Source organism: Choloepus didactylus, chromosome 21 (assembly GCF_015220235.1).
Source record: "Choloepus didactylus isolate mChoDid1 chromosome 21, mChoDid1.pri, whole genome shotgun sequence".
NCBI classification, from domain to species: domain Eukaryota; kingdom Metazoa; phylum Chordata; class Mammalia; order Pilosa; family Megalonychidae; genus Choloepus; species Choloepus didactylus.
The window spans coordinates 46,788,995-46,803,635 of record NC_051327.1 but is presented as its reverse complement, the minus strand read 5'-3'; the positions used below and the strand labels follow the sequence as shown (position 1 = coordinate 46,803,635).

Below are 14,641 nucleotides of genomic sequence, written 5' to 3'. Positions count from 1 at the left end.
CTTCTCACCCAAATTGATGAGCTGATGCCAGAGCTGGTCTTTGCTCTGAGAGAAGCAGCACCCATCCTGGTCACGGGAAAACATGCTGGTGGCGAGCTTTGAGTAGTGGAAGATGTAGTCACAGCCCAGAGTTGGGTGGGGCACCTTTGGAGTCTGAATGCCCCATTGCCCTTTCAGAGGAGCCCCAAGGCCATGTCTGATCATGGCCCCTGCAGTTAGGGCCCTCAGGCTACTTCAAAGGATCCTTTCAGATCTTAAGCGGTTGTCTCTCCCTCACACAGGCTGCATTGAGTTCCTTGACCACATTCCTTCCTTTCAGTTCTTCCTTTGTTACTTTTGCTTTCTGCAGAGACAAGAGAATTGGAACAAAAGATTGTAGAGTACTCTGCCACCTCTTGGAATCAGGCAGATATTTGTTTGGGGACCAAACAGCACCCAAGTGGCTGCTCATCCAGGCACAGGATCTAAGTGTGAATCCTTTATTCGGAGACACCCCCCGCCCCCCCACCCCCAAGGCAGCAGTTTCCCATTTTCAGAAAAGCATCATCCCTACCTCCGCACTCAGGGCCTCCAAAAGTGTACAGTGTTCCCAAAAGAAAGGGCTGAACTGTTATCAGGGTAAGCAGATAGCTTTCTCTGGATAAGGACCTTAAATTTGGACATTTCAGTGGAGACATATTTCTCAAAACACTGAACCTCAGCGTCAGAGCACATGAAAACAGCCTCATCTCCAACATGTTTACCTGGGAAGATTACAAGGGATCTACTCTAAGAAAGACACAGTGGTAAGCACTGGCAGATTGCAGGGAATTATAAGACAGCCTCTCACCTCCAAGGTTTGAGCACAGAGGAAGATGGGCATTGTGAATCAGTTCAGAAAAAAAATAGACCAAAATAATTTCCATCTGGTTGAAACATGGAAAAATGCTAGAGAGATTACATAAAAAGCCATTGTTTTCAGCAGGGATGATTAGGGAATGCTGTCCCAATATTCATAAATCCTTACTATGCATGCAAAAATTTGGACTATATACAAAGAGAAAAGTATTGTGCTAGACAAGTTCAACTAAAAATATATGCTTTAATCCTTCCAACAACCTTGGGCAGTAGTATTTTTGTACTCATTTTATAGATGAAGAAATGGTCAGAGAGAAGTTGACATTGCAAGGGACGAGTCAAGATTGAACAGAGGTTGGCCCAGTTCAAAGCCTGTTCTCTTCCTCTTACATTATGGCTGGTGGTCAAACTGGGTGACTGTGTCTTGATTTGTTCCTTGAGCTCTAGAGTTAGGGTAAAACCTGGAGCTGAAAGTTCAGGGACCAGAAGTTAGTGCTGGGAGAGTAAAGAAGACTGGAGAACACACATGCTCCCCCTGGCAGTTTCTTCAGCCTGGACGGCATTCCCCCATCTCTGCTCTTCTCACTGCTCCTAGGTTTCCCATAGACTCCAGATGTGGCTCAGCCCCCACTATCTCCTTTCTAATGGGTTCCCTCTTACTTCCCTTCCCTGTACCTTGCCCTCTCTGCACGACCTTCCCAATACTCGAGGAGGGAGAAATCTTAAAAGCATTTGGCTCCTTCACACTGCTTAACTGAGGACACACGCTACTGGAACACATCTGGAAAATGCCGGAAGTGGACAGATGGTTCCTGGGCCTTAGGGACAGAAGCCTGGGTTGGGGCTTGTGCTGGCGGTCTGCCACCCCTCCGACTCTCCCTGCCTGCTCGATGGATCCACTGGTGAGCGTCCAGGGCACTCTTCCGCTTAAAGGTTTTCCCACACTGGAAACAAGAGAAGGGCCTTTCAACGGAGTGGATGCGCCTGTGGCTGTTGAGGACACAGGAAGAGGTGAAGCGGTCCCCACACTCAGAGCAGGAGTAGGGCTTCTCCCCCGTATGTGTGCGCCGGTGGATGGCCAGGGAGCCGCTCTGTCGGAAGCAGCGGCCACAGTCAGGGCACTTATAGGGCTTTTCGCCCGTGTGGATGAGCTGGTGCTGGAGCAGGTTATTCTGCTGGGCGAAGCGGGCGCTGCACTGGGCACAGGGGTAGGGGCGCTCCCCAGAGTGCACCCGCTGGTGGTTGGTCAGGAGGGAGGGGTAGGCAAAGCCTCGACCACAGTCAGAACAGACGTGGGGCTTCTTCCTCGTGTGGGTGCGCTGGTGAATAGCCAGGAGGGAAGGGTGTGTAAAGTGGCGCCCACATTCAGCACACAGGTATGGCTTCTCCCTGCCATGTCTGTGCCTGTGGATGGCCAGGGCCCCGCTCTGGCGGAAGCAGCGGCCACAGTCAGGACACAAGTAGGGTTTGTCCCCTGTGTGGAGCAGCTGGTGCTGCACCAGGTGAGCCCTCTGGGAGAATCGAACCCCACAAGGCCCACAGACATACGGACGGTCTCCAGAGTGGATTCGCCGGTGTCTGACCAGCATTGAGGGGTAGGCAAAGAGCCTCCCACAGTCCGGGCAGGAGAAGGGCTTCTCCCCCGTATGTGTGCGCATATGGATGGCCAGGTTGCCCCTTTGGCGGAAGCAACGTCCACATTGGTTGCAGGGAAAGGGCCTTTCCCCAGAATGGACCCGCTGGTGGCTGGCCAGGAGGGAGGGGTAGCTGAAAGTGCGGCTGCAGTCCCCACATGGGTAGGGCCTCTTGGGAGGCAGAGGGTACTGGTGTCCTGTGTCTGAGGGGCCCTGAGGCAATGTCTCACTGCAGTCCCTCAAACCAGGGACCAGCCCGGGTGCTTCTTCAAGCTCCTTGGCCTCCATTCCATTGCTCTGTTCAATCTTCATCTTCATCTTGATTTCTAAAGAAAAAAGAGAATTGAAACTGAAGACTCCAGAGTGCTTTGAATTACCACATCTGTGTTTTCTCTCAGGATGGAGAATGGAGATACCTGCAGAGGGAGCAGTTGTCCTCCAGGAGCCCTTGTTTATCTGGTGAGGACCCTTGTCTTAGAACCCACCTTCCCATCTAAGGCAGCTGCTCCCATTTCCATGATCAGGTGCCATCCCCTCTGCCCCATTCAAGGTTTCTAAAATTGTAGTTTTGTGAGAAGGTGAGGGGTGGTGCTGCTTGTCAGAAATAAGCAATCTCCCTGTCATGTTAAAGTCCTTCAGTGTGGGAATTTCAGTAAGGACAGAGATTTTCCAAGGCCCTGGGACCTACAGAAGGAAGGTGTGTATAAAAACATCAGTTACCACCTGGACCAATAATGCTAGCTTTACTTCAGTGAAGTTCTGGCCTCTCTCTGCAAATCCTCTGGGCAAGCAGCAGAAGGAAGGCTCAGCTGAATTCCATCCCCAACTTCCGGTATTTCCTAACTACTTAGCCACCCTTGGAACCAAGAAAGGTGGTGGGATGGCTGCTGCAAGACCAGATAAGAGAACTTTGGAAGAATAGGTTTTGAGGATTTTTACTCACTCAGACCTTTAAAAAAAAAAAAAGGCTGTGTGTGGGTGCGCAGAGGGAGCCATTAGGGGAAAGAGCCCCCCACGACTCGGACTCCCCCCAAGAGACATTGACGGTCCAACTCAGCTCCACATTCCTCACCTGCCCCAGCTCCTGTGTGCTTCAATCCCATCTCAGGATCCTCAGCCTCCAGGCTCCACGCCTCCTTCTTTCCCTCCAACCAGGAGATGAGGGCAGGTTTGGGGCCTGGAAATCCTGGAGAAGAGGGCATCAGAGGACCGAGCTGAGAGAGGGTGGACCCCAGGTGCTTCCCTGCAAAGATGTGATAGGGACTCAACCTTCAGGGACAAGACCCTCCCCAGTTCCTTCCCTCTCATCCTCCGCCCTCCGGGGACACCATCTCAGGGACGTGGGAACAGGAGGGTCCCCGAGACCCGCAAAGGTGGGAGGAAGGCGGGCCTGTCCTCACCGAGCGAGCCCAGGTGGCCGTAGGTCTCCCGCATCACGTCCCGATACAGGGCTCTCTGCGCGGGCTGAAGGCACCCCCACTCCTCCGGGGAGAAGTACACGGCCACGTCCGCGAAGCTTAGGGCCCCCGGCCTCCCTGGCCCCGACCTGGCCTCCGTTGGCACGCCGGAGGGGAGAGGGGCAGGGGGCAGCGCCATGGGTCAGCACTTTTGCTCCCGGCCTCGCCCCGGGGCGCCCGCGGGCCCGGGGTTCTGGGGACGCAGCCGGGCCGGACCCTTCCGTCCCTGGCCTCGGAGCGCCACGGAGGAGGTCCCGAAAGGCACCAGGGCGGGTGTCCCTCTGGGCCAGAGAAAAAGCCCTCTGATGTTGTTCTTACAATTCCTACATGGATCTGGGTTAGAGACCCAGAAAGTCCCAGCTATAGATTTACCCACCAGAGCGCGGCGCCAGAGCCGTCAATTCTTTGCCCTCAAGCATAACGGTGCATCGGCTTCACGCCCTCTTCCCTCCGGTGCCTGGTCATTGGGCGACGCGTGGCGGAGAGCAAGGAACAGTGTTTTGATTGGCTCTCGGCGAACGGTTCCTGTTTGGAGGAAGCCGGTCGTAGCGTGCGGGCAGACCTTCCTGGAGCGACAGTTTGCCAGGAGTCAATAGCTTATTGAGCACTTGGCAGGTGCCAGGCTCTGTGCTGGGCCGCACGTGGATGTGTGAAGGGGAAAGCGAAGGGCTCGCGGCACCGTCCCTCCTTCCCGCCCCTACACTCTGCCCTACTCTTGCCGGAGCTCTGTCTGCCTTGCCCCCGGGCTCCCTACCTCCTTTGTACCATTCCTCTGCTCCATTCATTCACATGTTTATTGGACCCCTGTTCTAGGCGCTGGAGCATAGAGCCCAGAACTAAACAAAACCTCTTCAGTTGTGGGGGTTACATTCCTTTCCAAAGCGACCCTGGTGCTAATTCTGCGGTCTCCACTGCACTTGGCCCCAGGCTTGGTCCTCAAGCATCCGCAGCTCTCCACATCTGCTTTTATTTAATATGGCGTTTCCAAACATAACGCTAAGTCCTGGAAAGAGGTGATAAATGACAAACTTTTCATGCAGTTTAGGGTCTCACAGCTTTATTGAAGGATTCATGAATCAGGCAGCATCCCATTTAGAATGTAGAAGGGAGCTCCGTGGAGGAAGTTGAAAGGAGAAGCACATATAGGGAGAAACAGGAAGCAAATAAGGAAACGTTCTGAATGGCTGACATTATGTTTCCATTTTACATGGGGGCGGGAGGGTCTTACAAAATGGGGAGCAGATAAACATTGATTAGTATGGTATGCTTGTCCCTTCTGGTAAACCGTCTCTACTGAACCAAAACTACATTTATCACCAGGTGTTGCTTATCAGCAACTCCTTGTGTGTGTTTGTTTTCTCAGAAAACCCCAGCAGTCAATTGTTTTTCCTTTTGAGACAAGCCTTTCTTTGACAGGGGTCTTCTCCTGGCAATGTCCAATGTAGGCACCCATTTTCTTTTGCTTAACAGAGGTGGGGATCTAAGGCCAACAGCTCTTACTAGGACACACCCCTTTATTACTTCCGTTTTCTCCCTGGTGGGATGGGAATGTCTATTCTATGTCTGTCCACCATTGTATTTTGGAAGCAGATAACTTGTTTTCTAGTTCCACAAGTCCATAGAAATAGATAAGAATTTTGCCTCAGGATGGATCATGTCCAGAGTTTTACTCATACCTGATTGAGATGATTTGGATGATGAAATTTCAGACTTGGAGTTGATGTTGGAATAGATTAAGACTTTGGGGGATGTCGCAATGGAGTGTGTGTTCCAAAGTGGTGGGAAAACCCCTGAGGGGAACCAGCGGGCCCCAGGAGGCTGCCTGTGGTGTAGCTATCATGGTGCAATACAGACCTTCAGTCCTAGCTTAATGGTGTGGTCTAAGAGGACCTGAGGGCAGGATGGCAGGATAGCAGGCTTCTCACATCTCTCAGCTTAGGTGACAGCCTTGTCTCCAACATAGTTACCTGTGAAGATTAGGAGGCATCTACTCTAAGAAAGCCACAGTGGTAAGCACTGGCAGATTGCAAAGAATTATAAGATGGCCTCTCACTTCCAAGGTTTGAGCACAGAGATAGGCATTGTGAAACAGTTCAGAAAAAAAATAAGGCCATAATAGCTTCCAACTGGTTGAAACATGGAAAAAATGCTAGAGAGATTACATAAAAAGCTGTTGTTTTTAGCAAGGAAGATTAGGGAATGTTGTCCCAATATTCACAAGACCTTTCCTTATGTGCAAAGTTTGGAAATGTTAAGAGTATCATGATGAGATGGCACTTTCACGATTAGAAAGTTGACTTTAATAAAGGGCCTGACCTAATCAGGTGACCCCTTAAAGAGACTGGGCTCTTCCTAGTGTGAGAGGAATTTGACATGAGGGAGAGTATCGATTGCCAGCTTCGAAGATGGAGGGGCCAGCCTCTAGGTGCCATGTCAAGGAATGAGGGCTGCCGCCAGGAGCTAAGAAGAAACAGGGCCTTCAGTCCTAACAACCGCAGGGAATCGAATTCTGCCACAACAACTTGAGTTTGGAAGAGAAGCGGATCTGCAGATATGAACACCACCACTGACACCTTGATTTAAGCTCTGTAAGACCCTGAACCAGAAGCCAGTCACGCTTTGCCCAGATACCTGCCTATAGAACCATGAGCTAATAAATGGGGGGGGGGTGTTTTAAGCCTTTAATCTTGTGGTAATTTACTATGCAGCAATAGAAAGTGAGTATACCCCCATTTAGGCATTTACTCTCTTTTCCTCTCCTCTCCTGCCCCAGCCCTTTCTCTGTGGTCTTCCTTAACACTTGAGGAAATGAGATATCTTAAATAAAACCTCCTTCACATCACCTAACCCAGGCAATGCATACAACCGGAATATATGTGGAAAAAGCCAGATGTGAATGTGAGGGATTCAGGCCACAGCTGCAAGCCTGGGATGAGGATTGCATCAGAGATTTGCACCCCTCCCCTCCCCCCCACCCCACCCCCCAGTGATTCCTCCTGCCTTCCCGATTGCCTACACTGCCGATAAGGGGAGGGCCTCATCACAGTGGACACACCCGTGTCTTCTGAGGATGCAGATCAGTGTGAACTCACAAGGGAGAGGGTTTCTCCCCTGTACATGTGCGCCAGCGGATGGATGGCCGGGGAGCCGCTGCCTGGGAAGCCGTGGCCACAGCCGCGGGTTTGAATGAGCTGGTACGGAAGCAGGTTATTTTGCTGGGCAAAGCGGGAGCTGCACTGGGCATGCGGGTGGGGGCGTTCCCCAGGGTGCACCTGGTGGTGTGGTGGGAAGAGAAGGCAAAGCCAGGCTAGAAAAAAGGGCCCTTCTTGACAGACTTTTACTTCTATAACTTGTCTTTGTGAAATTGGGTCCTGATTTATTTGCAAAGACTTAATTCTGCTAGGGTATTCTGTCAAAGATTTATTCTTTGCCTCTAGAAAGCATCACTTAAGCTCAACCTTGTGATTGCACATTGGTATCACCAGAGGAGCTTTAAAAAAAAAAAAAAGAACAAAACTAATGCCTGGGTCACATGTCTGGAGATTCTGATCTAATTGGTCTGGAGTATGGCCTGGACAATAGCATTAAAAAACAAAAACAACAACAATGAAAAAAAAACACTCAAACTTTCACATTTCAGAATCACCTGGAGGACTTACTAAATAGATTTCTGGGTCCCATCCACAAAATTTCTGTTTTGGTAGGTCTGGGGTGGGACCAAAGAATTTGCATTTCTTATGGGAAACTGTGTTGATTTTCCATGTGTTTATTATAGGAAACTGTATTTTTAAAAATATGCTTGTCAAAAGACATTAAAGATATGAAATAATTAGAACACAAAAACTCATAGAGTCAGAATCTAGAATATAGGTTACAGGGAAGGGTTGGGAGCAGAGAATGGGGAGTTAATACTTAAATTGTACAGAGTTTCTGTTTGGGTTGATTGTAAAGTTTTGGTAATGAATGGTGGTGATGGTAGTGCCACATTGTGAATGTAATTAATAGCACTGAATTATATATGTGAAAGTGGCTAAAAGGGGAAATTTTAGGTTGTTTATATGTTATTAGAATAAAATTTTTTAAAAAAGTTTTTTTAAAAAGTCATTAAATTTACTCATCTAATCTGTAGTAGCATTATGATGACTAGCTCTCTGTCTATGCCTAACCAGGTTACCATATTTGGTAGCCTGACTTTATCTGTGAGTCAGAAAGCTTTTGAAGCTGTCTCTTGGCTTTCTCTGTAGCCTTGTTTGAGAAATAAACATTTTTACCCTAACAGTTTCATTTAAAAATGTTACATAAAATGAGCTGACTAAGAACAAAAGAATTTCGAGCATCTTCCTGTCCACTCTTCGATCAGATGCCCACTGGGGAGATCCCTGCTTATTCTCTTGCTTTGACTAACGATAAAATCGAGGCTCACAGATAAGAAATTATTTGCTTTGGATTTCTCCTTGAAAAAAGTATCAGAGCCAAGATGCAAATTCAAGCAGTCTTTTCTTCTCTCCCATTGCCTCCCTTACCTTCTAGCCTTCCCAGATCCCATCCCACAACCACCACCATTTCCTGCCACTCTTACATCAAGTCAACCCACACCTTCTCTTGAGGGAAGGTTTGGGGAAAACAGACCCAAAATTTGCCAAAGGAAGGATGCTAGTTGCAGTTCAAAGAACAAGGCTTGGAGGCCAGACCGTTGGGTTCTGGAATAGAAAATAGTCAATAGCCTAGCAGAACGTCCCCATCAATAAATGTTCCTTTCCCTAAAGTGGGTAATAAACTCTTTGATGGTTGGAACCATTTCTTATATTTCTATATATTCTTCCCCATTTAGGACCAAATTCCATGGCCTGTTAATTTTTAACTTCGACCCAAGAGTTGCAGCACTCAGGCTGTAGTAACACCTGTTCTGTTTTCAGCCTAGAATTCCATCTATGAGGGTTAATCTTTGATTCACACAGTCTGGATCCTTCACAAAGCACACATTTGGTAAGATTAGACTCTACCAACAAGAGAAAAACCATAGTTTTTCATCTTTTGCTGTCCAAACTTACCTTTTCAGCTTCCTTTTGCTCCTTAGTAACCTATGGAACTCATGTTCCCAGGCCCTCTTCACCCCCCACCCGAGTCACCCACATGCCAGGAAGATATCTGCATAACACTTAAAGCCCACAAGTGATCAAAGGACCTTGGGTCCAGCAGCTCTTTCCTGCAGCCACTAGCTTCCTGGCACTTCTCAACAGTCCAATTGGTCTGCTGATGTTTGGCCAAGGCTGAATGGTCAAGAAAATGCTCAGGGTCCTTGGGCAGTGGGTGGGCCTGTTCCCCTGAGTTTGTGCACAAGAGAGGATAAGAAACAGGCTGTGGGGAAAAACATGGCCATAGTCATGGGCTTTTTGCCCATGTGCAGCAGCTGGTGCTAGATCAAGGGCTCTCAGTCATCAAACAGGGCCATGCACTATAGGCAGGTGAACAGGGGATTTCCTGCCAGCAGCTGCTTGTGGTTGGCCAAGTAGTAGCTCCAGCCAAAGCTGTGATGACGGTCAGCGCCAGGATATCAGCATCTGCCCTTGAGAATACATTTGTGCAGCACCATGATGGGGAGTTTGCGGAAGTTGCGGCTGCAGTCTGGACAGCAGGTAATGCACCAAGGTCTCTGTAAGGAGGTTTTCACAGGCCTTGGAAGTCAATTGGGCCTTTTGGGACCTCTGCTGCAGATCTTATCATGGCCACCATGTCCAAGAATGGGGACACAGCTCCCTTGTGGATACCTTAACCCATCCTTACTGCTGGTACCTGCTGGAGAAACAGGTGATTGAGAACTTAGCTTCTGAAGGATTCTATTTTCCAGGGCCTTGTGAAACTGAAATGGCAAGTTTCCCAGGAAAATGAGTTGGTCTGAGGGGGATCTGCACAACTGGTATGAATCTCAAGCATGTTTTTTCCAGAACGTCTGTGCCTGAGGCCATGGTTCAGGAAGAATATAGTAGGAGTAGAGCAGCTCTCTGCCCAGCAGAGGGCTCTCCACCTCCTCTGACAGACTCCCCTCTCCAGGCACCATGGGTACCAAGGGACCAGGCTCAAAAATTAATTGTTTTCCATTTTTATCTCTTATACAGAACCCGGTGATAAATATCCTTTATATGTCTTTTTGCATACTTCTCAAATTAGCTCCTGAGAAAGGAATTGCACTGTCAACAAGCATGCACAACAAGCTTTAGATATACTTTGCTAATTTAGCTCTTTTGAAGGGTTATGCCATTTTCCACTCCTCTCAGCAGAGTCAGAGAGCCCATTCTCCCCACTAATGGTTTACATACCCTGAATCTGAGCTTAGTGACCCTGAACATGCTCCAGCCTCTCTGCACATTTGCCAGGACCTCAGGCATTCACAATGACCATTGGGCCTCCAGTCAGCCTGACCCCCAGCATTTCTGGAAGGTCCAGATGGAGACAGTCTGACTCACCTGCTTCCCCCCACCTGCTCTCACAGGGCCTGGAGAAAGGTTTGGTTGGCATTTCTGTTCAATACAGGGACCCCAGTTCCAAATACCCTTCCTCCTCAGCAATCTTGGCACCTCTTAACCTTGACTCCTACCAGGGATCACTGCATTCAAGCTCTAGGCCTCAGCTCCTCTTTCCATCCAGGAGAAGAGGGAAAATTTGGGGAGGGAGAGAGTAGAATCTGAGATATTCATCAAAAGTAAGGCTGCCACTTACCAAACATTTAGAGAAGGACTAATAAACAATTGTCCACAAACTCCTCCAAAAAAAGCAGAAGAGGAGGGAACACTTCTCAACTCATTCTTTGAGCCCAGTATTACCCTAACACCCAAACTAGATAAAGACATAATAAGAAAAGAAATCTACCCACAAATACCCTGTATGAATAGACACCAAAAGACCCCAATAAAATGCAGTACCAAACAAAATCCAAGAACTTATAAAAACGATTATACACCATGACTAAGGAGAATTTATCCCAGTAATGCAAGATTGGTTTAGCATCTGAAACTCAATTAATGTGATATTCCATATCAGTAGAATAAAGGACAAAACCACAGGATAGTCTCAAAATATGTGGAAATAGCATTTGACAAAATCCAAAACTCCTTCATGATAAATAAAACATTCAACTAGGAATGCAAGAAAACTTCCTCAACCTGATGAAGTCCATCTACGAAAAACTCACAGCTAACATCATACTTAATGGAAAAAAGACTGAATGTTTCTGTCTTAAGATCAGAAACAAGACAAGAATGTCTGCTCTCACCATTTCTATTTAATGTTATACTAGCAGTTCTAGCCAGGGTAATTAAGCAAAAAAAAAAATGAAATAAAAGGGATCAAGATTACAAAAAAAAATGTAATATTATCTCCATTTGTAGATTAAATAATATAGAAACTCCTAAGAAATTCACTAAAAATCTATTACAATTAATAAACGAGTTCAGCAAGCTTACAGAATATGAGGTCAATATATAAAAATAAACAATATTTAAAAATAAACACTTGCAATGAACATCCAAAAATTATAGTAAGAAAATTCCATTTACAGTAGCATCAAAAAGAATAAAATACTTAAGAATAAATTTAACAAAAGAAGGGGAAAGCTTGTACTCTGAAAACTACAAAACAATATTGAAAGAAATTTAACAATGTAAATAATTAGAAAGAATTTCCACGTTCATGAATCAGAAAACTTAATATTATTAAGATAGCAATACTCCCTACATTGATCTATAGATGCAACACAAGCCCTAGCAAAATCCCAGCTGGCTTTTTTTTTTTTTTTTTTTGGCAGAAATTGAAAAGCCAATCATAAAATTCAAATAGAAATTAAAGGAACCAAGAACCAGTCTTAAAAAAGAACAAAATGAGAAACGCACATGCCCTGATTTCAAAACTATAGTAATCAAGACGTGGATGGGCATAAGAACAGACATATATCCATGAAATGAAATTGAAAGTCCAGAATAAACCCTCATTTATGATAAGTGATTTTTGACAAAATTGCCAACACTATTCAATGGAGTATGTAATAGTCTTTTCAACAAATGGGGTTTTTATATGGATATCCACATGTAAAAGAATGAAGTAGACCCCATTATATACACAAATTAACTCAAAACAGATCAAAGACCAAAATACAAGAGATAAAACTATAAAACTCTTTAGAAGAACACATGGTGTAAATCTTCCTGGTTTTAGATTAGGTAATCATTTCTTAGAATGACACCAAAAGCACAAGCTATAGATATATTGGACTTAATCAAAATTAAATTTTTTTTTGCTCCAAAGGACACCACTTAGAGGTTAAAAAGAAAATCCATGAAATAGGGGGCAATATTTGTAAGTCATATATCTGATAAGGGACATATATCTAGAATACGTAAAGAAATATTGCAATTCAATAATAAAAAGACAAATGACCCAGTTTTAAAATGGGCAAAAGACTTAAATAGACATTTCTCTAAAGAATATACAGCTTGGTTACTAAGCATAAGAAAGAGGTTCAACATCATCATCCATCAGGGAAATGAAAATCAAAACCACAATGAAATACAACTTCACAACCACTAGGATGTTTATACTCTAAAAGACATATATGCAACTAGATGAATGGATCTTGAGGACAGCATTTTGAATGAAATAAGCCAGGAACAAAAAGACAAACACAACGCCTCACTAATATGGACTAACTATAACATGTAAACTCTGAGAATTGAATCTTAGAGCACTTATTGAATCTTATCAGGGGAAGGCCTATGGTAACAGTCCCTAGATTGTATGCTTTTACAGCAATCACATCTATTCCTGAGTTGTAATGGTTATCTCTAAATTCTGAGAAGCTGAGCTCTTTGTGTATAACCTGGTCGCTCCCTGGAACTTTGAGTGTCTGTGTGACACATGAGACTCAGAGATAGAGTTCAGCAGCTATGAATGTCAGTATTACCCCATATAGCAAGTGTTAAAAATCTGAAAAAGAGTTCAGACTTCAATTAGAGATATGAATGAAGCAGATCTGGCTAGGACCAAGGCAAATCAGACTAAAGGGTAAAGGACAATATTGACTGTGTTTTAAAACTTCAACTTCTGTGTGAGACCTAAGGAAGAGAAGTTTATTTGGTGCAAAATCTCTATTTCTGTAGCACACTAAATAATTTAATGTGTACAGTTTATTTAAACACCATAATTACATGGAATTTTGAATAGGAATTGAGATCTCATTGGTTTGTACAGGCTAGTGTGAAACCCCAATACATCCCAAAGTAATTTGAGCAGAGAATAAAAATGTATTTGCAAAGTCCCCATGAAGAACTGGGGGAAAATGTGGAAATATTAAACTTACCCACCTGGGGAATTACCGATATTCTCACAAGCACTGGAGACTACCAATTTAGAAGGCTGAGCCCTCAATCTTGGGGCTCGCCCTTATGAAGCTTGCTACTACAAAGGAGAGGCTTAGCTTAATTATAATTGTGCTGAAGAGTCTCCCCCAGAGAACCTCTTTTGTTGCTCAGGTATGACCCCTCTCTCTCTAAGCCCACTCAGCAGGTAAACTAACTGCCCGCCCCCCATGTTGGACATGACTCCCAGAGTATAAATCTACCTGGCAACATGGGATATGACTCCCCGGGATGAGCCTGGACCCAGCATCGTGGAATTGAGAAAGTCTTCTTGACCAAAAGGGGGAAGAGAAATAAAACAAAATAAAGTTTCAGTGGCTAAGAGATTTCAAATGGAGTTGAGAGGTCATTCTGGAGGTTATTCTTATACAGATATTCCTTTTTAGTTTTTAGTGTATTGGAATAGTGAAAAGGAAATACCTGAAACTGTTGAACTGCAACCCAGTAGCCTTGAGTCTTGAAGATGATTGTGTAACTATGTAGCTTACATGGTGTGCCTGTGTGATTGTGAAAACCTTGTGGCTCATACTCCCTGTATTCAGTGTATGGACACATAAGTAGAAAAATGGGAAAAAAATTTAGATGAATAATAGGGGGGGTGCAGGGATGGGATGTTTTGGGTGTTCTTTACTTGTATTTTTATTTTTATTTTTATTTTTTGGAGTAATGAAAATGTTCCAACATTGATTGTGGCGATGAATACACAACTATATGATGATACTATGAACAACTTATTGTATACTGTGGATAATTGTAGGGTATATGGATATAGCTCAATAAAACTGAATTGCAAAGAAAAAAAAAAAAACATAGACAAGCCCAATCAAAATGGCAGAGTGAGGCTCTTCTGGACACTGTCTCCTCACACAAGCTTCAAACAACCATCAAGAAATGACAAAAACATCTTTCTTAAAGTTCCAAAAACTGTTAAAGGACTGCAGTAACAGGGAAAGTACTGAATCATGAAAAAGGCTACTTAAAAGTGGTAGGACCTCCTGGCACCCTGACTGGCCCCTCTCCCACCTTTCATGGACTGGGCACAGAGTTGTCCCCCACTCCCAGTGCAGATCCCTGGTCCTGGTATGGATGGGGGCAGGTACAGAGTAATCCTCATGCACATACTGGGAGTTTGTACACCCAGTCTGTCTGGTGGGGGCCTGAGGGACTCTGTCCCAGAACTTGCCCTGCATGTAGAAGGCAGCTCAGCAAATTCTCCTACACAACATTGTGGGAGAGCAATCAAGTCATGCTGCCTGGAGCAAGGGATTGCTGGCTGTTGTGCATACAGTGGGTGCCCAGCACCATG

General features: G+C 45.5%; 1 protein-coding gene across 1 annotated transcript; it reads right to left on the bottom strand.

Annotated features, from left to right (window-relative positions):
* Positions 1 to 1,061: 1,061 nt before the first annotated feature.
* Positions 1,062 to 4,329, bottom strand: LOC119517697 (zinc finger protein OZF-like). The gene is made up of 3 exons (XM_037814610.1): positions 3,872 to 4,329; positions 3,544 to 3,657; positions 1,062 to 2,797 (listed from the first exon to the last, which is right to left on the bottom strand). The coding sequence occupies exons 1-3, from the start codon at positions 4,065 to 4,067 to the stop codon at positions 1,605 to 1,607; spliced, it is 1,503 nt and encodes a 500-aa protein (XP_037670538.1). The 5' UTR covers positions 4,068 to 4,329; the 3' UTR covers positions 1,062 to 1,604.
* Between the last annotated feature and the right edge of the window lie 10,312 nt (positions 4,330 to 14,641).

Coding starts and splice junctions, on each gene's coding strand:
- LOC119517697 (XM_037814610.1), bottom strand. CDS start 4,067: ATGGCGCTGCCCCCTGCCCCTCTCCCCTCCGGCGTGCCAACGGAGGCC. Junction 3,658..3,871: donor CGGCCACCTGGGCTCGCTCG/GTGAGGACAGGC, acceptor CCTCTTCTCCAG/GATTTCCAGGCCCCAAACCT. Junction 2,798..3,543: donor GCACACAGGAGCTGGGGCAG/GTGAGGAATGTG, acceptor TTTTTTCTTTAG/AAATCAAGATGAAGATGAAG.